The sequence below is a fragment of the Malus domestica genome, chromosome 17 (assembly GCF_042453785.1).
Source record: "Malus domestica chromosome 17, GDT2T_hap1".
Lineage (NCBI taxonomy): Eukaryota > Viridiplantae > Streptophyta > Magnoliopsida > Rosales > Rosaceae > Malus > Malus domestica.
In genome coordinates this window covers 1,452,181-1,476,721 of record NC_091677.1, presented here as the reverse complement: position 1 = coordinate 1,476,721, position 24,541 = coordinate 1,452,181, and the positions used below count along the sequence as shown (strand labels likewise).

The window sequence follows — 24,541 nt, the reverse complement described above, 5'->3', positions numbered from 1 at the left end:
GTAGTGCTCAGGTCCGGGCTTAAGTTGGTATTCATGCAACATGGTGTTGAATATCTCGATGCCTTCTTCAACCAAACCTGAATGGCTACACGCAGATAAAATCGAGAGAAATGTTACATCATTAGGCTTGACATCCAAGTGCTTAACCATCCGATGATCGGATTCCGATCAAATACTTCTGAAGTTTAATTCCCTTATCCATGAACTCCATACCCTGCAATCATCGCGCTCCAGATAACGACATCTTTGTCTGTTATCCCTTCAAATAATAGGACAACATTGTCTATTTCGAGTATAACTCTATGAGTGAAGCTCCAACAAAGATGTTATTCTTGAAGGCGCGTTTAATCACATAAGCATGGACGCAAAGAGCTTGTTGAAGAATCCTTAATTCCGAACAAGCTGCAAGAAGCTTGACCATAGCAACGACATCAGGCTTAGTTTCGTCTGATAGCGTGTCGCGAAAGACCTCAATTGACTTGTATGCCATTCCGTTATGAGCGTACCCGCTCAACAAGGCAGCCCACGAAACCACATCTTTCTCTGGCATTCTATTGAAGAGATCACCTGCTTTTTCGGGTGCAGAGCACTTCATGTACATATCAATCAAGGCTGTAGCTACCTTGATATCTAACTCGAAACACTTCCTAGTAGCAATTTTGTGGATCTTCTTACCTTCTAAATTACCTGCCAATGCACATGCTTGTAATGCACTTACCAGAGTCACTGAATTAGGGTCGATTCTCGTATCAATCATTTTGTTGAAAAGATTTAATGCTTCTATTACATCCCCATTATGAGTGTAACAGGCAATCATGGAGCTCCAAGAAACCACATCTTTTTCCAGCATCTTCATGAACAACCTAGCGACAGTTTTGACAGAACCCGTCTTTGCATAGAGATTTAGCAATGCATTACCTAAAGATAAATCAGAGTTGAACCCGTTCCTAATAGAAACACCATGCACGCAACTTCCAATTCTAAAATTTGATAACTGAGCACAAGCCGAAACAGCACTAACAAGCATCACTCGGTCAGGATTAATCCACCCCACCATTACCATTCGGGAGAAAAACTCCAATGCTTCTTCAGGATCACCATTCTGCTCATATCCAGTAACCATAGAAGTCCACAAAAACACATCCGGGTGCAAAAACTCATCAAACACTTTCACAGCCTCGCCCATTTGTCCGCATTTGCAATACAATTCAATCAATGCAGAACCCACAAACATATCCAATGCAACGTTCTCATGTTTCTTCACAAACCCATGTATTATTTTTCGACAAGCCAGTGCCCTTACCCTCGCACAAGCCTTCAGAGCAATGAGAATGGTGAAATTATCAGGCTTTTCATCATTACCTCTTGACTCAAACATAATGTTACGAAATAGGCACAAGGTCTCCTCCCATCGGTCTTTTCTACAGTAGCTCCTGAGCATGGCGTTCCAGAGATAGACAGCTCTGTGGGGCGTTTCGTCGAACTCCTTGCTGGCATGACCGAGGGACTCATATTTTGCGTACAGAGCGTTGAGTTTTGTGGCAAAGAAGCTGTCCTAGGAAAGACCAGCTTTGAGGGTTTGAGAGTGCAATTGCGCCACTGATTTCCCGCTGTTACATGATGCAAGCAGATTAGCAAGGACTTCCCTCATTTTCATGCAGAAGCTCACTTGGTTACCCCCAAAAGAATCTCACAATCTCATAAAACCAGGTCAAGTTTCGTTAGTAGTCACACTTGTGGCTATAAGTTGCCTGTGTCAAATCCAATCAAGTCGGTTTTCTTCGTTTTTGTCATTTGTGTGGCGTATTTTTATCTCTCTTCGACGAGATGTATTGAATTGGTATTAGAATTTTATAAAATCCGTAGCATTTGCATGAAAATTCCTGTCAAATTAAGCAAGTGAAACGCTTCGTTTGTTATGAATGTGTAAAAGACAAATGCTCCACATTTTATCAAATTAAGATATCAATTCTATGAATTAAGAGTCTATCTTTATTTTGTTTCACTTGAGGAAATAAAAAAAGTACAATGAATTTGGACAATTCAGCAAATTTATGAATCACTTAAATGTTTGTACAAAATCAACTAGTAATCTTTATAATTCACATCTATTGAACGGAGAGAACATTGAACCATTCTCTCAAAATATGGAATCATTCTCTGAAAATACCACTCTTTTCTTTTTTTCATTAATTCTCTCTATGCACTAATTCTCTCACTTTCTACCAATTTTTGTTTTCCTATAGTTTTTTCGTTCATGAGTGAATAAGGTGCATTATGAGCATGTACTATATAGAGCCTAATGATACAGATGAGGAGGACACTAACAATGACGATGTCTAATCCATATGAGTTTGACGATAACACTAACAATGACGATGTCTAATCCATCAATAACAAATACAAAACAACATACAATCCATGATTGATACGTTGTTTCTTTAGTATATTTAGAATCTTTTGAATTTCCCACTACAAATTCTTAGGCTCATATTTCTTTTATTAACTTATATCAAACCTAATTGTGCTTCAAGTCACAGAAAAAGAGATGTTAATTCTTAGCCACCAATCAAACCAGCGGTCAAGCTTATTAGGGTCCGTAGGTTCTCTTTCTCTATCCACCGCCCATTTTGTAAAAAGCAGTATCACGCACTAGCCTACTACCTTTACCTATTTTATAGTCTATTTAGTTCCAACAAATCATCTCCAACATTGGCTGGTCATCTTTCCATTCTATGCTAAAGGTTTTGCAAAGCTCTTATATTGAAAGCGTCTTTCTCGCGTGACGTCTCAGAACAAATTATATATAAAATATTAAAAGATCACGTGACTATAAACTCGTCACATGTGAATTATTATGATCAAATTTTAACGTTAGCATATTGCATAAGTGATATATTACTATTATAATGTTTTGTTAATGTTGGCATTGGTCCTCAGAAGTTGTCCTAATTGGAGTATTGATCTCTAAACTCTGGCTCATCAGTCCGTATTTAGAATACAATTCAGTCAATGCAGAACCCACAAACATGTGCCATGTCCAATGCAACCTTGTCATTTTGTTCATAAACCCATGACGTCTACCAACATCAATTGAACCAACCTGTGTACCACCTTTAAAATAGAATAAGGTCGTAAACTAAGGGTGTGTTCAAAAAATCGAAAAAAAAATATTGAACAATACACCGAATCGAAACTTAAAAAACAAACCGATAAAAAAAACCAAACCAAAATCATGTGGTTTGGTTTCGGTTTCAGTGATTCTAAAACTGAACCGAACCAAATATATATACATGTTGAAAACATTAGCAGTTGAAAACATTGACATTGTTATGAATGCCCACACACAGATTTCCAATGCCCACAAATGTGATGTAGACTTTGGAAACAACAGAATCGTATTTTCAAAGTCATGTGATGTAAATTTCAAAATGTAATAATGCGATTTGCTCAATAAATAGAGCACTTGACTGCAATCAAAACATACAGAAAGAAAGATCAATAACATCATCTATTCCTCCCTCTTTTATTTGTCATCCCCTAGTGCTATAGTTACAGTGTGATATTTTACCTCTGTTTCGTTTATGTCACTAGTAAAGGTTATCTAACTTTTACATATTTATAACAATATATATATATTATATATATTTATTTTATTTATTTATGTTAGGTATTTATTTTCTTACCCAATTTTAGCCCAAATTTCAAGCCCATGTTAAGAAAAGCCTTCTTACTACAAACCCTAGCTTATTCCTTTCTCCCTCCTACCTTTTCTTACTCGGCCGCATCTTGCATTTTCTCTCCCTCTTCTCTCTTTTTGCTCTCACATCTTCCAGCGATCCAAAACAATAATCAGGAGTTTCGCTGGGAATCTTGGGAAACACTTGTTTTCTTTAGACTGAACCGATCAGGAGATTCACTTCTTTACTTGAAATCAATGAATACCAGCAGCCCCGCCCATGCAACCGCCGCTGCCGCCGGCGGTTCGTCTTCCTCTCGGCGTTCAAGCTGGAAGAACGAGGTGTTCCTGAGCTTTAGAGGCGAGGACACACGCACTGGGTTCACAGACCACCTCTTGAAAGCGTTACGCGATGCCGGAATCAACACGTTTATAGACGACGAGCTCAAAAGGGGGGAGAATATACAGAGAGAACTTGACCGAGAAATCGAAGGGTCGAGGATCGCGGTCGTCGTCTTCTCAAAGAATTACGCGGAGTCCCGATGGTGCTTGAGGGAGCTGTCGAAGATCATGAGAGAGGGGAAAGCAGTCTATCCTATATTCTACAACGTTGACCCTTCGCAATTGAGGGAACAGAGTGGTAGTTTGGGGGAAGCATTTCAGAATGAAGATCCAAATGAGGTGGAGCAGTGGAGAAAGGATCTTAAGGCTTGTGCGGATTTGAGTGGCCGGACTTTTAAGACCACGGCGGGCGGGTATGAATTCAAACTACCTCTTTTACAAAATTTAATTGCTTTCAACATCATCAGCCAAAGTCATGATGAATAAGGCATTTAGTTCATATCAATCTTGGTGTTGCATGGTGAATCATCTTTTTGAACAATTCATTATGTCTCTTTTGGAAAGATTAGTCTCGTGTGATAAACTGTCAATCCCAATTTCATCTAAGAAACTCCTTGAACAAAATTTCGTAATAATTCCTATTTTGGTGAAAAATTGTATAAACATTTGATCAAGAATGGTTTTGGCAAGGTTAAAAATGGATGGTACCTATAACCAGACCCAACCGTTGGAGTACCTTATAGGAAACATTATTAGTTTCGATAACCTTTGATATGAGGTATCTCTATATATCATCATGCCCTTCAACAAAAGATTAAGTTGCAACCGTTATTCATATTATAAGCTATATGTATAAACCACAACCAAAGAATCCCTTAAAAGTCCCACTTTGGTGAAGACATGGTTGCCTTTTTTGTTTTTGTTTTTTTTTTTTTGAAGTCTCATCAGAGTATTGAATCTGAAGAAGCTGAAAGATGTTAGCGAGTATATATATATGTTTGTCACCAACATCCTTTATCTGCAAATAGTGAGGAAGCCACAATGATAATAGCCATAGAAATCCAATGGTAGGATCATATTGGAAGAAGAAAATAATGATTAGTAATTAGATAAGCATCAGCATTGACGGATTAATGAGAAGCCAATATTATTGGCTCTGATACCAAATGTTGGAACAAATATAGCAAAACCTAATTCATTAGCAGATCATTAATCACATGGACGATTGATAAAAAAACTGAGGAAGCCGTGGATGATTGATCAAAGAAGAGCTTCTACTCACTGAGAACTTTATGTTGTTGCGAGTAATAGGGCTAGTTTTCTGTATAAATTCCCAGTGGGTTATCCACCAGTCGTTCATGTCAGCTTAAAGGTCGTCTAATTAATTCTTAATTTAAGATATATGATGAATTAGTTTAGTTCATATGACTCTTGGTGTTGCATGATATGATGAATCATCTGTATGCATAATTTGGACTTTCAATTTGCAGGCGTGAAGCATTGTTTATCCAGAATGTTGTTTGGGGACATCATCGCACTAACAAAAACCAGAGACTTGCAAACAAGTCAGTCAACCACTCGGTTGGAATACCTCGTCGCGTGGGCCAGAGTTCCCTACTATATTTTTTTTTTTTTGTCTTTTTCCCTGGGCGGTCCCGTTCTCTCCCTCCCTGACATGTCGATTTAGATAATAACTTTTTGGACTTTTCTTTTGTCATTGAATGCTTTCCCACAGCCTATTCAGCACTTTTTCTTTTCTTTTTTCCTTTTTTTTTTCTTTTCTTTTTTGCCCTTTTCTTTTGGTTATAAACATTACTTCTTTTCACCCACCCCACTCTCTCCTCTCTCCTGTTTCCCTTCGCTCCTCTCTCTCCCACCTATTACTTTTTTTCTTCTTTAATTCACCCACTCTCTCCTCTCTCCTCTCTCCTCTCTCCTCTCTCCCTCCCTCGTTCCTTTCTCTGCTTCTCTCGAACCAGAAGAGTGCATTTGAAGAAGCAGAAGAATAAGAAGAGGACCCAGATGATCCATTTCTCATATTCTTCAAAGTCTCGCACTTCAACCCAAGATCCTGAGCGCGAAGACTATCTCTCTCCAGCCATGCCCGCGATTTTAAGTATGGCGTCTACTCCCGCTGCTACGACAACCGCACGCCGCCCCACATCGGCTCGCCCCAATGCTGGATCGACGTTTCCGGTCACCTACTAATCCACGGCTGGATCGACATGCTGTTCCTTCCTTTCATGGTCTTCGGCTCTTCCTCCGTCAGCCCAATTGAGGACGGCTCCGCCAAATCCAACGCGAGCATTGATCCGTTTAACCCTGACGTGGGTTTTTGCCATTTTTTGCATATTGTAATTGGAATTTCAATACATAATTTTTATTTTTATTTCGTTAATTCTTATGATCTTTGAGTCGGGTTTTTGTTATTTTTGTACATTGTAATTGGAATTGATTAGGAGAACATAAGTAGATAGTATAATGTAATTTGTGTTTGATGTTATGGAGAATTTCTTGAATTGGAGGAATTTGTTGCAATTGCTTTTTTGGGTACAACGTTGCAATTTTCAATTGGGGCAATTCCTCTTTAATTTATATCGAATTGGTGTTGAAAGAATACTAGTGGAGTTAAACTTCAAATTCGTGACGATTGTGATGTCTCATTGCGTGTTGTGCATGCAAACTTGTGATTTCAGATTGAAGTTTATGTGGTGATTGTCTTCGAGAATGCTCCGGCAAGAGTCGCACCATGCACGGGAAAATCTGAGCATCCAACTTCCAACAGTCGCACCATGCATGATTGTGAATTTGTGATGTCTCATTGCGTGTTGTGCATGCAAACTTGTGATTTCAAATCATATATCTTTTTCGTTAAAGCTTCTCCATTGTAATTTGTTTCAATTTAGTTAGTAAGACTTTAGAATCAATTTGATCTCTATGGGACGATATCCGTGCTTCAATGCTGTACTATCATCTGATTTTTATACTTGTGAGTACGTGATCGGAACGCAATATCTTTCACGAGGTATGTTCAATAAAGTCAGTCATTTAGTACCATTTATAGATGTTAACTTGGTTTACTGTTTCAATTAGTGCTTATATCTTTTCACAAACTTTCATAACGAATCATTTTTAGTCAAAATTTTTTTTAACATGTATTAATGACATAACCCACTGCAAAACCAAACTGTAGCACACAATTCATCACTGGTATGACAGCTAAGACATTCCAAATCACACAAGTTTACATACATTGGGATAAAACCCACAGTTATTCATTGTTAAATATCATTACAATAAGTTGATTTTTGTTGGATGCTACCATCCAACTACTATGATCCTTCAGCGCCCAATGTTGGATTTTCAAAGGCGAAGAAACTCCAGACAGTCCTTTTTGGCCTTGTTGCAGCTGCAGCTACTACTGTGACACAGCGGAAGTTGTAAGAAAAGGGATCACGAACGGTCTCCTTTGAAGGAACACTGGAATTCCAGAAGTTGTGAGAGAAAACTCTCGTTTCTGAATTTTGTATTGATTCAAAGCTGTCCATTACAAAGCAAATGAGCAGATTATAAAGACTTGTTTCAAGAAAATGAAAAGACAATCAATAAATCATCATTGATCAGGAAAGACCCTCTAAATGACTAGGGATATTTCAAAACTGTTCGCATCATCAAGCAGCTTTTGTATTCCTACGTCAGTCTCCTCTCCTTGAAAAGAACTTGTCCTCGAGTGATCAGGATATAACGGAACATCATCATGATGGAAAGGATGCATATCAACATTGAAAGTGCGAGAAATCCCCATTGACGCCAGCAAATCCACCACATAGGCGTTGTCATTGATTTTGTGCGCAATCTTGTACGGGCCATGTAATACCCTGAAAATTTAAACATATGAATTATAAATTCATAATTATTAATATGTGAAGAAAATCGAAAATAAATCGATTTACGGTTACGAAAATAAAATTGGGAAAATTGTAAAGTTTTGTTTCCGAAAATTATTATAATTTAAGTGTTGGTATTATTGAGATTTTATGTTATTTTTCGAGAAATTATATTAATTTGTTTGAGTTTTGTTTTAAATTAAATTGGTTACGAAGTTTGAAGTTTGAAAATTAATTATTTAAAATTCGTAAACCATTCGAGGTCACAATTTATATTTTTAAATATAGCTCGATCTTACGAACGCGTAAGCGCAAACCGTTCGTGAAATGGAATTATAACGAAAGAGTTATTAACGTTTGAAGTTAGGGATATTTTTATAAATTTAATCTTTAATCTAGAAGGCTCCAATTTCGGGAGCAATCATGTGGGGCCACGTGGACGGCTGAGATGAAAAGGGGAGGAGAGAAAGGAGAGAAAGGAGGGAAAGGAGAGGGGGAGGGCCAATCAGAAAGAAGAGAAAGGAGGGGAAAGGAGAAAAGAAAATGAGGGGAATCGGATCCCCTTTAAGTACCCGTGACTCGACCCGGTTCCATCTCCCAACTCCGGCCACCGATGATGACGATGTTGGTGTCAAAATGACCCTTACCTCGAGGCCATTTGATCCCTCTCCTATTTTCATTCGAAAATTTAATAAAATTTGGTGGATTTTGAGAGGAAACCGTACGGAGGAGCGTACGGGTTTGGCTTCGATTCACCATGATCTGAAGCTAACTCCACCCATCACCACCACCTATAGTCTCCCCTCAACTTCAGGAATAAAGCCCGTACATTGGTTGGGGCGTCGGAGTGGTTTTAGAGGCGAATCAAGAACACCCAAAATCAAGGGTTTCCGGCGGCTTGTGGCCAATTTGAGGTATTTCCCGGCCAAATTGGACTTGACCACATGTATGAAAGTTGTTCCCCTCACTGAGATATACTTGCATGTAAAATTTGGTAATTTTTAAAAATAGTTGATATTTTCCGGCAATTCGGGGCGGCTGACCGCCACCTACTGTGGCATGTGACCAGTGGGCTTCCGTTGTCTTTTTCATGCAAATTTTGATATTCTGAATCCATAATTGGGAACCATTTGATGTGATTTGATTGTAAAAGCTAATGGTGAATATGGTGGTTACTAGAATATGTTTGGAAATTGATAAAAGAAGGAAATGTGAACTACAAAAGGCTTGATCCAGATCAAGGGTACGTAGGCAGTCTAACAGTGTTAGATGCAGCCTTAAATAATCGAGATAAAATCCTTGTTTGAGGAATTGAGCTAAGTAAGGAATTTGGTGATAAATTTGAGATTTAACCTTATGTTTTGGTGGTTAAATGTTGGTCATAAATCAATGTATGAGAAATCGAAAAAATTTCAGTAGAGAATCGTAAGTAGTGATAGTTAACTAAATAAGAGTTTAGTTGGGCCTATCACCGATAATTATTCTCGAAAATAAATATTTCGGGGGCGGGGTGTTACAGGCCAAATTTACAAGGTTGGAGCTTACTGTATTGACCAACGGGAAAACGCTCTTTTCGAAGGAACACCATGACCGAATCACCAACTTGAAAAATCTTGGAGCGCTAATGTTTATCAGCAGTAGCCTTGTTTTTGGCATTCTTTTGAGCAAGTTTCTCGACAACTTCGTTCTTCACTGCTTGAACCCTTTCAACCATATGTTCAGCTGCAACACTCACTCCTAAGCCACAAGGAAGCCTTATAAGATCCACCACATGACAAGGAATCGAAGTATAGACAATCAAAAATGGTGACTTGCCAGTTGTGGTATGCACACCACTATTGTAAGCAAATTCGACTTGAGCAAGCACCAAATCCCATTGCTTGGGTTTATCGCCACAGACACAACGAATCATATTACCCAAAGTCCGATTGGTCACTTCAGTTTGTCCATTCATTTGAGGATGGGCAGTGCTACTCTGATTCAATGTCGTTCCAAAGATCTTCCACAAGTCATCCAAAAGTAACTAAGAAACTTGAAATCCCGATCAGAAGTAATGGACTTAGGAACTCCATGAAGACGCACCACCTCTCGAAAGAACAACTGAGCAATGTGAGATGCATCAGATGTTTTGCAACAAGCAACAAAGTGTGCCATTTTTGAATACCAATCAACCACCACAAATATTGAATCGACTCCACGTTGGGTTCGGGGAAGACCCAACACGAAATCCATAGATAAATCCAGCTAAATATTAGTAGAGACAGGTAATGGCATGTACAAACCCGTGTTTTAGGATTGACCTTTGGAGGATTGGCAAACAAAGCACTTGCGAACTATGTTGCCAACGTCTTTTTTGAGTTGTGGCCAGTAGTATCGCTCCGCCAAGCTTGCAATGGTTTTATCACACTTAAGATGACTGCTTAAACCACCACCATGCAGGTCTCGAATGAGCTTCTCCCGCAATGAACATCGTGGAATGCACAAGTTATGCCCCTTGAAAAGAAACCCATCGGTAATGTGAAAGTCAGAAAGAGGATGAGAGTGGAGACACCTTGCCCAAATGTCTTTAAAGTCGTCATCCTCCTCATAAAGATCCTTTAAGAAATCAAACCCCACAATCTCATGACTCAGAGTCACCAATAACTAGGCTCTCCTGCTCAACGCATCAGCTACGCGATTAAGCGTACCAGATTAGTGCTTGATGACAAAAGGAATTTTTTGGAGATAAGTCACCCATCGCATATACATCTTGTCAACACTTTTCTGATTATTGACCCACTTCAATGCCTAATGGTCGGTGTATAGAACAAATTCATTTTGAACGAGGTAGTGCTCCCATTGCTGTAAAATGCGAATGACGGGATAAAACTCTTGAGCATATGTATTCTATTTTTGCCTCGCTGAGCTGAGCATCTCGCTGAAAAATGCAATGAGACGTTTTTCTTGAGTTAAAACAGCTCTAATAACCACTCTGTTTGCATCACATTCAACTTCAAAAACCTTATCAAAGTTGGGTAAGTTGAGGACGGGAGTAGAGTATAGCTTTTCTTTAATTAAAGCAAAGCTGATGTCCTGTTTATCACCCAAAAATAAAGTTGCCCTTCTTCAAACATTTTGTCATTGGCGTCACAATGGTGCTAAAGTTCCTTACGAACAGTCGATAAAATGTTGTTAGGCCATGGAAACTTCGGAGTTCGGACACATTTTTGGGGACCTGGCCAATCCCGAATGGCTCTTACCTTATCTTCATCTACATGGATGCCATCTGAGCTCAAGACATACCCCAGAAATAATAGGCAATTGGTGAAGAAACTACACTTCTTGAAGTTAATGTGCATTTTGTTTTCCTGAAGTACGCGAAGTACTTGTCTCAAATGCTCTAAATGGTCTTACTCAAATTTGCTATAAATTAGAATATCATCAAAGTATACAACAACAAATAATCCGATAAATGGACGAAACACCTGGTTCATTAGTTGCATAAATGTGCTAGGAGCATTGGAAAGACCGCACGACATCACCAACCATTCATATAAGCCATCTTTACTCTTGAATGCTGTCTTCCATTCCTCTCATAGGCGAATTCAAATTTGATGATTCCCACTTCGCAAATCAATCTTAGAAAATATTATGGAGCCGACTAACTCATCCAACATGTCGTCCAATAGGGGCATGGGAAAATGATATTTGATAGTGATCTTGTTGATGGCTCGTCTATCAACACATATCCTCCATGTCTTGTTTTTCTTGGGCATAAGAAGAACCGACCTTGCATAGGGACTAAGGTTTTCACGAATGAAACCCTTTTTTTAACAACTCCTCAATTTTCTACCGTAGAATCTCACTTTCTCTTTGACTCATCCTATAGTGTGGCAGATTTTGCAAGCTTGCCCCAGGAATGAAGTCGATTTGATGTTGTATATTTCACATGGGAGGTAACTCATTCTGAATATCATCACTAACCAACTCCTCAAAGTCTCGTAGGAGTGCTTGAACCTTGTCCAGAATCCGCAACCTTCAGTCTTGTGCCGTCACGAAGCCTTTCATGACCAAAGCACAAATTACTTTGGTCTCTTTTGCTTTGGATGTGACATCTTTCTTGGATGTGATCAAGGTAAGGAACTTATTTGGATTATCAACTTTTATGGCATCATCAGTTGATTTTCCATTAGGGAACAAAGTGATGCCATGCGATTCCCAAGTGAACTTATATACATTGTCGCGACCCTTGTTCATAACATCTCTATCCCAAAGCCATGGTCTACCAAGCAATACATGAGTCACGCCCATGTCCACTACATCAAAAACAACTTCATCCCTGTAAACTTTCCCAATGGAGATAGGAACCTTACAAGTTTCAATCACCTTTTCCGTCGAGCCTTTCTTAATCCACCCAACTGAATAAGGGTGCGAATGTTTCTTAGTTTGAAGGTGAAAGTGCTCCATGACCTTTCTCGCAACAAAGTTTTCACAACTACCTCCATCTATTACCAACTGAAAAACTTTGTCCTGAATAGTGCACTTGCTGTAAAACTAACACCAACTCCTCTTCTTCTTCCTCAGCCACATCCTCATCACAATCGTCCTATGCGTCTTCATCTTCATCACCTTCTACTAAATTCATTGTCTTATCGCCCCTGCAAACGCATGTGGGATGCCCATGGCTGCCATATTTGTAACACATATTTTTGCGAGGCTTGGCATACATATTAGTTTACTCATTGAAGTTGTTTTGAAAACAAGAGGTGTTACGAGGACTATTCTTCGCTCCTGGATAATCAACTTTATTTTCAACCCTCTTTTCTGGACCCTTGGAAATCTGTTGCTGCACCATTTCTTTGTTTCTTGAGAAATTGCTGAAAGATTGAGATGACTCTCCCCACTGCTTTTTAAAACCATAACTCTGGTTGCTGCTAATTTTCTCTAGTAATTCGGCACTAATAGCCAACTCTTCTGCTTCTGAGGGGGAGTTAACAAGTTATAATCCAATTTTGTCATGAATAAAATGTCTTAATCCAAACAAATTCCGTGCGGTTTGTTGTGCAAATTTCGTGCGGTTTGTCGTGAATACAAGGTCTCGATTATTTAAGGCTGCATCTAACACTGTTAGACTGCCTACGTACCCTTGATCTGGATCAAGCCTTTTGTAGTTTACATTTCCTTCTTTTATCAATTTCCAAACATATTCTAGTAACCACCATATTCACCATTAGCTTTTACAATCAAATCACATCAAATGGTTCCCAATTATGGATTCAGAATATCAAAATTTGCATGAAAAAGACAACGGCAGCCCACTGGTCACGTGCCACAGTAGGTGGCGGTCAGCCGCCCCGAATTGCCGGAAAATATCAACTATTTTTAAAAATTACCAAATTTTACATGCAAGTATATCTCAGTGAGGGGAACAACTTTCATACATGTGGTCAAGTCCAGTTTGGCCGGGAAATACCTCAAATTGGCCACAAGCCGCCGGAAACCCTTGATTTTGGGTGTTCTTGATTCGCCTCTAAAACCACTCCGACGCCCCAACCAATGTACGGGCTTTATTCCTGAAGTTGAGGGGAGACTATAGGTGGTGGTGATGGGTGGAGTTAGCTTCAGATCATGGTGAATCGAAGCCAAACCCGTACGCTCCTCCGTACGGTTTCCTCTCAAAATCCACCAAATTTTATTAAATTTTCGAATGAAAATAGGAGAGGGATCAAATGGCCTCGAGGTAAGGGTCATTTTGACACCAACATCGTCATCATCGGTGGCCGGAGTTGGGAGATGGAACCGGGTCGAGTCACGGGTACTTAAAGGGGATCCAATTCCCCTCATTTTCTTTTCTCCTTTCCCCTCCTTTCTCTTCTTTCTGATTGGCCCTCCCCCTCTCCTTTCCCTCCTTTCTCTCCTTTCTCTCCTCCCCTTTTCATCTCAGCCGTCCACGTGGCCCCACATGATTGCTCCCGAAATTGGAGCCTTCTAGATTAAAGATTAAATTTATAAAAATATCCCTAACTTCAAACGTTAATAACTCTTTCGTTATAATTCCATTTCACGAACGGTTTGCGCTTACGCGTTCGTAAGATCGAGCTATATTTAAAAATATAAATTGTGACCTCGAATGGTTTACGAATTTTAAATAATTAATTTTCAAACTTCAAACTTCGTAACCAATTTAATTTAAAACAAAACTCAAACAAATTAATATAATTTCTCGAAAAATAACATAAAATCTCAATAATACCAACACTTAAATTATAATAATTTTCGGAAACAAAACTTTACAATTTTCCCAATTTTATTTTCGTAACCGTAAATCGATTTATTTTCGATTTTCTTCACATATTAATAATTATGAATTTATAATTCATATGTTTAAATTTTCAGGGTATTACATGGCCCGTACAAGATTGCGCACAAAATCAATGACAACGCCTATGTGGTGGATTTGCTGGCGTCAATGGGGATTTCTCGCACTTTCAATGTTGATATGCATCCTTTCCATCATGATGATGTTCCGTTATATCCTGATCACTCGAGGACAAGTTCTTTTCAAGGAGAGGAGACTGACGTAGGAATACAAAAGCTGCTTGATGATGCGAACAGTTTTGAAATATCCCTAGTCATTTAGAGGGTCTTTCCTGATCAATGATGATTTATTGATTGTCTTTTCATTTTCTTGAAACAAGTCTTTATAATCTGCTCATTTGCTTTGTAATGGACAGCTTTGAATCAATACAAAATTCAGAAACGAGAGTTTTCTCTCACAACTTCTGGAATTCCAGTGTTCCTTCAAAGGAGACCGTTCGTGATCCCTTTTCTTACAACTTCCGCTGTGTCACAGTAGTAGCTGCAGCTGCAACAAGGCCAAAAAGGACTGTCTGGAGTTTCTTCGCCTTTGAAAATCCAACATTGGGCGCTGAAGGATCATAGTAGTTGGATGGTAGCATCCAACAAAAATCAACTTATTGTAATGATATTTAACAATGAATAACTGTGGGTTTTATCCCAATGTATGTAAACTTGTGTGATTTGGAATGTCTTAGCTGTCATACCAGTGATGAATTGTGTGCTACAGTTTGGTTTTGCAGTGGGTTATGTCATTAATACATGTTAAAAAAAATTTTGACTAAAAATGATTCGTTATGAAAGTTTGTGAAAAGATATAAGCACTAATTGAAACAGTAAACCAAGTTAACATCTATAAATGGTACTAAATGACTGACTTTATTGAACATACCTCGTGAAAGATATTGCGTTCCGATCACGTACTCACAAGTATAAAAATCAGATGATAGTACAGCATTGAAGCACGGATATCGTCCCATAGAGATCAAATTGATTCTAAAGTCTTACTAACTAAATTGAAACAAATTACAATGGAGAAGCTTTAACGAAAAAGATATATGATTTGAAATCACAAGTTTGCATGCACAACACGCAATGAGACATCACAAATTCACAATCATGCATGGTGCGACTGTTGGAAGTTGGATGCTCAGATTTTCCCGTGCATGGTGCGACTCTTGCCGGAGCATTCTCGAAGACAATCACCACATAAACTTCAATCTGAAATCACAAGTTTGCATGCACAACACGCAATGAGACATCACAATCGTCACGAATTTGAAGTTTAACTCCACTAGTATTCTTTCAACACCAATTCGATATAAATTAAAGAGGAATTGCCCCAATTGAAAATTGCAACGTTGTACCCAAAAAAGCAATTGCAACAAATTCCTCCAATTCAAGAAATTCTCCATAACATCAAACACAAATTACATTATACTATCTACTTATGTTCTCCTAATCAATTCCAATTACAATGTACAAAAATAACAAAAACCCGACTCAAAGATCATAAGAATTAACGAAATAAAAATAAAAATTATGTATTGAAATTCCAATTACAATATGCAAAAAATGGCAAAAACCCACGTCAGGGTTAAACGGATCAATGCTCGCGTTGGATTTGGCGGAGCCGTCCTCAATTGGGCTGACGGAGGAAGAGCCGAAGACCATGAAAGGAAGGAACAGCATGTCGATCCAGCCGTGGATTAGTAGGTGACCGGAAACGTCGATCCAGCATTGGGGCGAGCCGATGTGGGGCGGCGTGCGGTTGTCGTAGCAGCGGGAGTAGACGCCATACTTAAAATCGCGGGCATGGCTGGAGAGAGATAGTCTTCGCGCTCAGGATCTTGGGTTGAAGTGCGAGACTTTGAAGAATATGAGAAATGGATCATCTGGGTCCTCTTCTTATTCTTCTGCTTCTTCAAATGCACTCTTCTGGTTCGAGAGAAGCAGAGAAAGGAACGAGGGAGGGAGAGAGGAGAGAGGAGAGAGGAGAGAGGAGAGAGTGGGTGAATTAAAGAAGAAAAAAAGTAATAGGTGGGAGAGAGAGGAGCGAAGGGAAACAGGAGAGAGGAGAGAGTGGGGTGGGTGAAAAGAAGTAATGTTTATAACCAAAAGAAAAGGGCAAAAAAGAAAAGAAAAAAAAAAGGAAAAAAGAAAAGAAAAAGTGCTGAATAGGCTGTGGGAAAGCATTCAATGACAAAAGAAAAGTCCAAAAAGTTATTATCTAAATCGACATGTCAGGGAGGGAGAGAACGGGACCGCCCAGGGAAAAAGACAAAAAAAAAAAAATATAGTAGGGAACTCTGGCCCACGCGACGAGGTATTCCAACCGAGTGGTTGACTGACTTGTTTGCAAGTCTCTGGTTTTTGTTAGTGCGATGATGTCCCCAAACAACATTCTGGATAAACAATGCTTCACGCCTGCAAATTGAAAGTCCAAATTATGCATACAGATGATTCATCATATCATGCAACACCAAGAGTCATATGAACTAAACTAATTCATCATATATCTTAAATTAAGAATTAATTAGACGACCTTTAAGCTGACATGAACGACTGGTGGATAACCCACTGGGAATTTATACAGAAAACTAGCCCTATTACTCGCAACAACATAAAGTTCTCAGTGAGTAGAAGCTCTTCTTTGATCAATCATCCACGGCTTCCTCAGTTTTTTTATCAATCGTCCATGTGATTAATGATCTGCTAATGAATTAGGTTTTGCTATATTTGTTCCAACATTTGGTATCAGAGCCAATAATATTGGCTTCCCATTAATCCGTAAAGGCCGATGCTTATCTAATTACTAATCATTATATTCGTCCTCTAATTACTAATTATTATATTGTTCTTCTAATCATTAATCTAATTATACAAGATGTTGCAAGCAATTAAATTTTGTAAAAGAGGAAATTTGAAATTATACCCGTCCGCCGTGGTTTTAAGATTCCGCCCACTCACATCTGCACAAGCCTTAAGATCATTTCTCCACTGCTCGACTTCATTTGGATCTTCCTGCCCTTCATGCTTCCGAAATGCTTCCCCAAAACTACCACTCTGTTTCCTCACTTGAGAAGGGTCAACGTCGTAGAATATAGGATAGACTACTTTCCCCTCTCTCATGATCTTCGACAGCTCCCTCAGGCAACATCCGGACTCCGCGTACTTCTTTGAGAAGACGACGATGGCGATCCTCGACCCTTCGATTTCTCCGTCAAGTTCGCTCTGTATATGTTCCTCTCTTCTGAGCTGGTGGTCTACAAACGTGTTAATTCCGGCATCGCTTAACGCACTGAAGAGGTGGTCTGTGAAGGTAGTGCGTGTATCGTCGCCTGAGCTGAGGAACACCTCGTACTTCCAGTTGTTTGAAAGCCGAGACGAAGACGAAGTGGCGGCGGCGGCGGTTGCATGGGCGGATCTGGTGGTATTCATTGATTTCAAATAAAGAAGTGAAAAACTCCTGATTGTTTCAGTCTAAAGAAAACAAGTCTATCCCAAGATTCCCAGTGAAACTCCTGATTATTGTTTTGAATCGCTAGAAGATGTGAGAGCAAAGCAAATTAAGGACCGCAGTTCTTTGATAATTGTTTTGCAAAAGCAAACACTCGAAGATCTGAAACGCAGCTCAAACAGATGCAAAACTGAAATCGAAAATAGTAGAGAGAGGAGATGACTTCCAGTTCCAGCTCTTTGTCTCGATCTCGATCTCGGTCAGAATTGGCGGTGGAAAGAAGACGGAGAAAAATAATGGAGAAAGAAGAGGGAGAGAAAATGCAAAGCTGCGGCTGACAAGAAAAGAAGAAAGGACGGAGAAAAGAATATGCTAGCTAGGGTTTGTAGTAGGAAGGCTTTTCGTAACATGTGCTTCACGTTTAGCTTTTAAACATGGGTGTTATATCCACACACTACTTCCTCCACATTTTTTTATTTTCGATCGTCGGATCGGATAAATTGAAGAAGATCAACAGACATAAATTAACAAGGTATGTGTGAGAAGTAAAAAGGGATGTATGGATAGCACACCCCTTAAACATATTTGGGTTTAGAAATGGAAAGTATTATTGACATTTCAAAAATTTCATTATACAATTTTCACAAGTGTATTTTTTTCCTAATATAAAAAGTTTGGAGTGTAAAATGAGATTTTTGAAGTGTTAATAACAATTCTCTTAGAAATTGGGTAAAAATGCAAATACTTATTATAAATATATAAGTAAATAAAATTGATATATATTCGGTTTTGGTTCGGTTCTCTTTTTAATTTGATTTTTTTTTTTCGATTTCAACTAGGTGTTTAGTTCGGTCTTTTTCGTTTGTCGGTTTTTGGAACGCACCCTTAGTTCACGACCTTATTCTATTTTAAGGGTGGTGCACATGTTGGTTCAATTGATGTTGGTAGACGTCATGGGTTTATGAACAAACATGACAAGGTTGCATTGGACATGGCACATATTTGTGGGTTTTGCATTGATTTGAATTGTATTTTAAATGTGGATAGATGAGCCATAGTTTGGTGATCAATGCTCCAATTAGGATAAAGACTAAGGACCAATTCTAATATTAACAAAACTTAATAATAATAATATGTCACTTATGCAATATGTTAACATTAAAATATGTTCATAATAATTTATATGTGACAAGTTCATAGTCATATGACGTTTTAATATTGTATGTAGTTTGTTGTGAGACGTCACTCGATGGAAGTCCCTTCAGTTTAAGAGCTTTTGCAAAACATTTAACATAGAATGGAAAAATGACCTGCCAATGTTGGAGATGATCTCTTGGAAGGTATTAAATATCGATGATATCGGTAATATCGGTAGTCCAAAAACACAGAAATATCGATGGAAATATCGGGATATTATCGATATCGATAAAAATAATATGGAAACCACGGAAATTGTAAGAAAAACTTGGAAATTTTTATTGAAACTTTGCAGGATGTTTATTTAGTCAATTATAGTTTATCACAAAAAATTGGAAGGAAATGCATTGCATGATGGATTTACCTGATTTAAGTTGATTATATAGCGAGCTGGCAAACATTGTGAGTGTAGAAAATATGTAGTAATTAATAAAAGAAGTTTAAACACACCATAATCATTTATATATAATGAATTAGTATAATATTTTACACTTTATACATTGCATGGTAAGATACATGAGTAACTTATTACCTTTTTTTATTTATTTAAGAATTATATGGTTGTGGGGGTTTAATTTAAAATTTATATTGAAGATGCTCTTAAATTATGTAAATTGTAATCGAAAACAATAATTTATAATTTATATAAGATATATAAGTGTATATATATATATATATATTCAACTTTATAAATCATCCACCTCACCTTGCTATTTCCCATCACCCATCCACCTTGGGTGGTTTTCATGATTAAAACCATCTCAAAGTCCATGGTTTTCAATTTTTAAACTATCCAAAGACGTCAACATCTGTTATCTCACCTTACCCAATTTTTTGAGTCCTCAACTTGCACAACCACCGCATATTATTCACACTCTCTCATCTCTGCTTTCACTCACTCTCTCTCTCTTCGCACTCTTTCATCACCACCTTTGTCTTCGCACTCTTTCATCTCTGCCTCTGCCTTCGCACTATCTCATCTCTGCTCTCACTCACTATCTCTCTCTCTCTCTCTCTCTCTCTCTCTCTCTCTCTCTCTCTCTTCACACTCTTTCATCTCCGCCTCCGCCTTCCTCACCGATCCAACCGACGACAACCCTACCTCTGTCGTTGACTCCAGCGACGACCACCACGACCCCCAATCGCCCCCAAACCCCAACCTCAACCTCCATAACAACCACTCATTCTCCTCATCCCCCCCCCCGGAACCCGCCCCGCCGGCGCCGCGCTCGCCTCCGTCTCTGTTCCACGTCTGCTTCAACCAAGACCACGCCTGCTTCGCCGTGGGGACAGACCACGGGTTCCGGATCTACAACTGCGATCCGTTCCGCGAGCTCTTTCGCCGCGACTTCGAAAACGACGGCGGAATCGGCGTCGTTGAGGTGCAGATCTTAGGTCTGAGTCTGCAATAGATCTGGGTAGTGCGACGACGCAGCCTCGGCTACCTTTCCGACGAGATTGTTTCGATAATATCGAATATATCGCGATATTATCGATAATATCGCGATATTTTGACGAAAACTAATTGAATACATATTAAAATATCATTACCGCGAAAAACCGATAATATCGGCATTTTCTTCCATGCTTGGAAGTAAATAGACTATAAAATAGGTAAAGGTAGTAGGTTAAGTGCGTGCAACTACTTTTTACAAAATGGGCGGTGGATGGAGAATGAGAGCCTACGAACCCTAATGCCTAATGAGCTTTACTACTGGTTTGATTGATGGGTAAGAATTAACATCTCTTTTCTGTGACTTGAAGCACAAATACGTTTGATATAAGTTAATACAAGAATTATGAACCTAAGAATTTGTTCAAAAGATTCTTAATATACCCAAGAAATAACGTATCGATCATGGGTTGTACATTGTTTTGTATCTGTCGCTAATAGATTAGTCATCGTCGTTGTTAGTGTCATCGTCAAATTCATATGGTATCGTATGATAGTCCTCCTCATCGGTATTATCAGACTCTATATAGTACATGCTCATAATTCACTTTATTCACTCATAAACGAAAAAGCTATAGAAAAATAAAAATTGGTAGAAAGTGAGAGAATTAATGCATAGAGAGAATTAATGAAAAAAAGAAGAGTGGTATTTTGGGAGAATAATTGTGCGGTCTGTTGTTCACATAGTTGTGTGTTATATATATTACAAGTTGACTTTGTACAAATATTTAAGTGATTCATGCATTTGCTGAATGGTCCAGATTCATCGTACTTTTTTCATCTCCTCAAGCAAAACTAAAAAAAGATAGACTCTTAATAACACACTCTGACCTAGAATGTCCACTTGGACTCCGAATCAAGCTGTGTTAGGCGACACCCGAAGGGTGACGAAACCATAAAGTATAGTTGTGTGGAAAACGTGAATAAATTTAAATCTATAAGTGCCTTATATAAGAGTGCACTTGTGAGAAGGAATGAACCTATTTCACACGTGATGACAGAGCATAAGTAAAGTGCAATAAAGTAGGATGAGAATTATACCATTGAAGGTAACCACCTATACCAAGATTTGCCAAGAATCCTCGTCGACACAAAAACTCAGCCACTAAAACCGGGACGAGAGAAAAACAAGGGTAAGTGGGCCTGAAAATGAAGTTTTAATAAAACCCTTCTAAAAGCTTTAGAACCCATCGCCGTAAAACAAGTATAGTTTCCAAAATATACATATTACGCACAGTAAGAAAATACCCACTACAGCCTGCAAAATCTCAAGAATTCAACGGCACAATAATTTGTAAATAAGTGCATGATGTCTGTAATTGTATAATCTCGCATAAGCAAACACATTATATCGAGTGCTCATCGACACATGCTAACACACGAGTTCATGCAGAGGTATTCTGACATGAACATGACTAGGTGTAACAATGATATAAGCTCTAGTACGACAATCACGTGAAGATTGGTGTTATGCGCAGCACATATGAGTCCTAATTACCTATAGCAATCTAGGATAGTACTTGCACTTACAATGGGTCCAAAGTGAGAGTACGATGCGATGTGCACATACACGTGAAAGACTAGCCCTGGCCCGAACAAGTACTAACAACGATGTAGCAAACGATGAGCAGATAACATAAGTATAGTCATGCCACAATGATTTGATAATTCACATCGACATAATAGTAATAAATAAAATATTAATCATGGCAGTAATTAAAATCCTGTGAAAGTATGCACACATGTGTATCCCGTAGGATTTATGATAATTTCGTAATTTTCCATTATTTCGTTAATTCTTAAAAGTATTAGTCTAATCTAGGCATACGTAGGAAATTCTTTTTCAAATGTATAAATGGAAACAAAATAATTATATAATATTTAAAAGCAAAGACCTACTCACAGATCATGTCGTCCGGTCAAACCCGCCTCGTTGGTATCGAAGATCCTTCCGATGTGTTTCACCTAGAAACAAAATCATTTACGTAAATATAACGTACTAACGTAATTAAGCGTTTTCGTACAAAGTACGACTAATGAAGGAATTATTTTAAAATGGTTGAATTTTGGAAAACGGAGGGCGGATTTGGGTCCGGCACGTCGAGAAACCTAAGGAGGGACCTCGGGTTCCTCCACGCGCTACACGCACCACCACATTGTGGCTTCCCCACGCGCCTACGAGTACGACCGTACGTGCCTTCCTCGCGAAGGCCTGCGTTTGCAGGTTTTTCGTCCAACTTCCAGAGCTCCAAACAAGCTCATTCCTTAACCAAACTCGATGATTCAAACTCTATAGTGAAGTAGGAAATGTAAGGAATAGACCTATACTAGATCGGGGCCGAGACATGGTCGGAGTTGGCCGGAAAAATCCTCTGAAAGTGGCCTAATGGCCACGGTTCAAGCTTCCAAAATTTATGGGAAAATTTCCCCTGAGATATTTTTCTGCATCAAATCTACCAAATTTCATTGTGAAGGTTAAAGATCAAAAGTCCCAAAAACAATAAGATTTGAGGTTGAGGGCTCCTGAGGCTTACCGTTGGTCGGAAAACTAAAACTCGTCGGAGTTAGCTTCATAGATGGTGATGTATTGTGGCTTCCATAACAGCCGAGGCAACAGAGACGAGAGAGAGATGATGAAAGAGGGAGAGAGTGTCATGCTAGACACAGGTGGTCCTGGTAAAGTTCGCCAGAGAGATTGCACCATCTCAGTGCTGCCGAGGAATGAGGAAGAAATATGAAAGTTGAAAGAAAGAAGTCCGAGAGAGAAGAGAGAGTTGAGAAGGTTAGAGAGAAGAAGCAAGAGGGTGAGTGAAGAGAGGGAGCTCGGCTCCATTGTTTCTACAGAGAGAAGACAGTGCTCGAGGGAAGAAGAAAGACACGGGAGTGAGGGAGAGGTATGTGGTGTGGGCCTTACCAGCTCACAAAACAACACACACAAAATATCACCTAACAGGAAATTACCCAATTGTCCTTCACGTTTGTAAGTCCGTAAAATTTTAATCGTAGCTCTGATTTCGATTCCGCATGCGCCTATGTGTTCGTAGTAACGAGAATACGCTAAAAGAATGTTTCATATGTTTCCCAATACGTAGGTCAACGAAAGCCAACACCCTCGCCTCTAAAGGTATTTTCATCAATTCACTCATTTAAAATAAATAAAATCGTAAAATTAGAGACAGGTTGTCACAGTTAATTCATAAAATTGGTATCTTAATTTGATAAAAATGTGGAGCATTTGTCCTTTACATATTCATAACAAATGAACATGTAACATGTGTTTCACTTGCTTAATTTTAACAAAAATTCTCATGCAAATGCTACGTATTTTTATAAAATTCTAATAGCAATTCTATATATCTCGTCAAAGAGAGATAAAAACACGCCACACAAGTGAAAAAAAACGAAGAAAACAGACTTGATTGGATTCGACAAAGGCAACTTATAGCCACAAGTGTGACTACTAACGAAACTCCATCTGGTTTTACGAGGACAATGCTATGATGAAGCTAGTAATATGAAAGGTGAGCTAAATATCCTTAAAACAAATATTTTGAACAAGTATCCTTAAGCTTTTATGTTCATTGTTTTGCACACCAACTTCAACTACCTCTTGTAGTCGTTGTAAAGGGAAGTGAAGGTGTTGCCATTTTCTTCAACAACGCTAATAGTTTGGTCAATACTATTGGATCGTCGTATAAGCGTTGTAATACATTTCGAGAGAAGCAACAAGAACAACAAATTAAGAAAGCTCTTGGTATTGGTGATCTTGGAACTGGTATAGGGTTAAATCAAGAGATTAGTCTCATGTGTCCTTGTGATACACAGTGAAACTCACTTTATGGTACTATAGTTAGCATTATTGTTATGTTTTAAGTCATGGTGGAGATGTTTGAATGGATTAAAGATGATGGCAACCAAGACAATTTCGGTGAATCAAGTAAGTTATTCCACAACATACAAACTTTTCATTTTGTGTTTTACCTTTTTTTTATGAGACTTAAATTGGGAATTACAAATGAGTTATCACAAGTATTACCAAAGAAAGATCAAGATATTGTGAACGTGATAGCGTTAATGGAAGTATGCAAGCAAAGACTACAATCCTTGAGAGATGATGATATGATGTACAAAAGTTTTGTGAGGAGCACGAGATTATCATTCCTAACATGGAGGATATGCATTTCTTA

At 38.7% G+C, this 24,541-nt stretch overlaps 3 protein-coding genes across 3 annotated transcripts; 1 reads left to right on the top strand and 2 right to left on the bottom strand.

The window, feature by feature from the left end:
* Positions 1–283: 283 nt before the first annotated feature.
* On the bottom strand, positions 284–1,441 carry LOC139193624 (putative pentatricopeptide repeat-containing protein At3g01580). Its single transcript, XM_070817035.1, has one exon. It carries the CDS (start codon positions 1,439–1,441, stop codon positions 284–286), a length of 1,158 nt encoding a protein of 385 aa, XP_070673136.1.
* A 2,265-nt stretch (positions 1,442–3,706) lies between these two features.
* On the top strand, positions 3,707–6,559 carry LOC103404266 (disease resistance protein RUN1-like). The gene is made up of 2 exons (XM_070816803.1): positions 3,707–4,434; positions 5,512–6,559. The coding sequence occupies exons 1-2, from the start codon at positions 3,713–3,715 to the stop codon at positions 5,693–5,695; spliced, it is 906 nt and encodes a 301-aa protein (XP_070672904.1). The 5' UTR covers positions 3,707–3,712; the 3' UTR covers positions 5,696–6,559.
* Positions 6,560–15,623: 9,064 nt separating this feature from the next.
* On the bottom strand, positions 15,624–18,121 carry LOC114822717 (toll/interleukin-1 receptor-like protein). Its single transcript, XM_070816804.1, has 2 exons — positions 17,180–18,121; positions 15,624–16,671 (listed from the first exon to the last, which is right to left on the bottom strand). Exons 1-2 carry the CDS (start codon positions 17,683–17,685, stop codon positions 16,488–16,490), a joined length of 690 nt encoding a protein of 229 aa, XP_070672905.1. The 5' UTR covers positions 17,686–18,121; the 3' UTR covers positions 15,624–16,487.
* Between the last annotated feature and the right edge of the window lie 6,420 nt (positions 18,122–24,541).

Bases quoted from the DNA above. Each gene is read 5' to 3' on its own strand.
- LOC103404266 (XM_070816803.1), top strand. From the start codon at position 3,713: ATGTTAAGAAAAGCCTTCTTACTACAAACCCTAGCTTATTCCTTTCTC. The intron at 4,435-5,511 runs GTATGAATTCAA...TTCAATTTGCAG, and splicing joins TTTAAGACCACGGCGGGCGG to GCGTGAAGCATTGTTTATCC.
- LOC139193624 (XM_070817035.1), bottom strand. From the start codon at position 1,441: ATGCTCAGGAGCTACTGTAGAAAAGACCGATGGGAGGAGACCTTGTGC.
- LOC114822717 (XM_070816804.1), bottom strand. From the start codon at position 17,685: ATGAATACCACCAGATCCGCCCATGCAACCGCCGCCGCCGCCACTTCG. The intron at 16,672-17,179 runs GTATAATTTCAA...TTCAATTTGCAG, and splicing joins CTTAAAACCACGGCGGACGG to GCGTGAAGCATTGTTTATCC.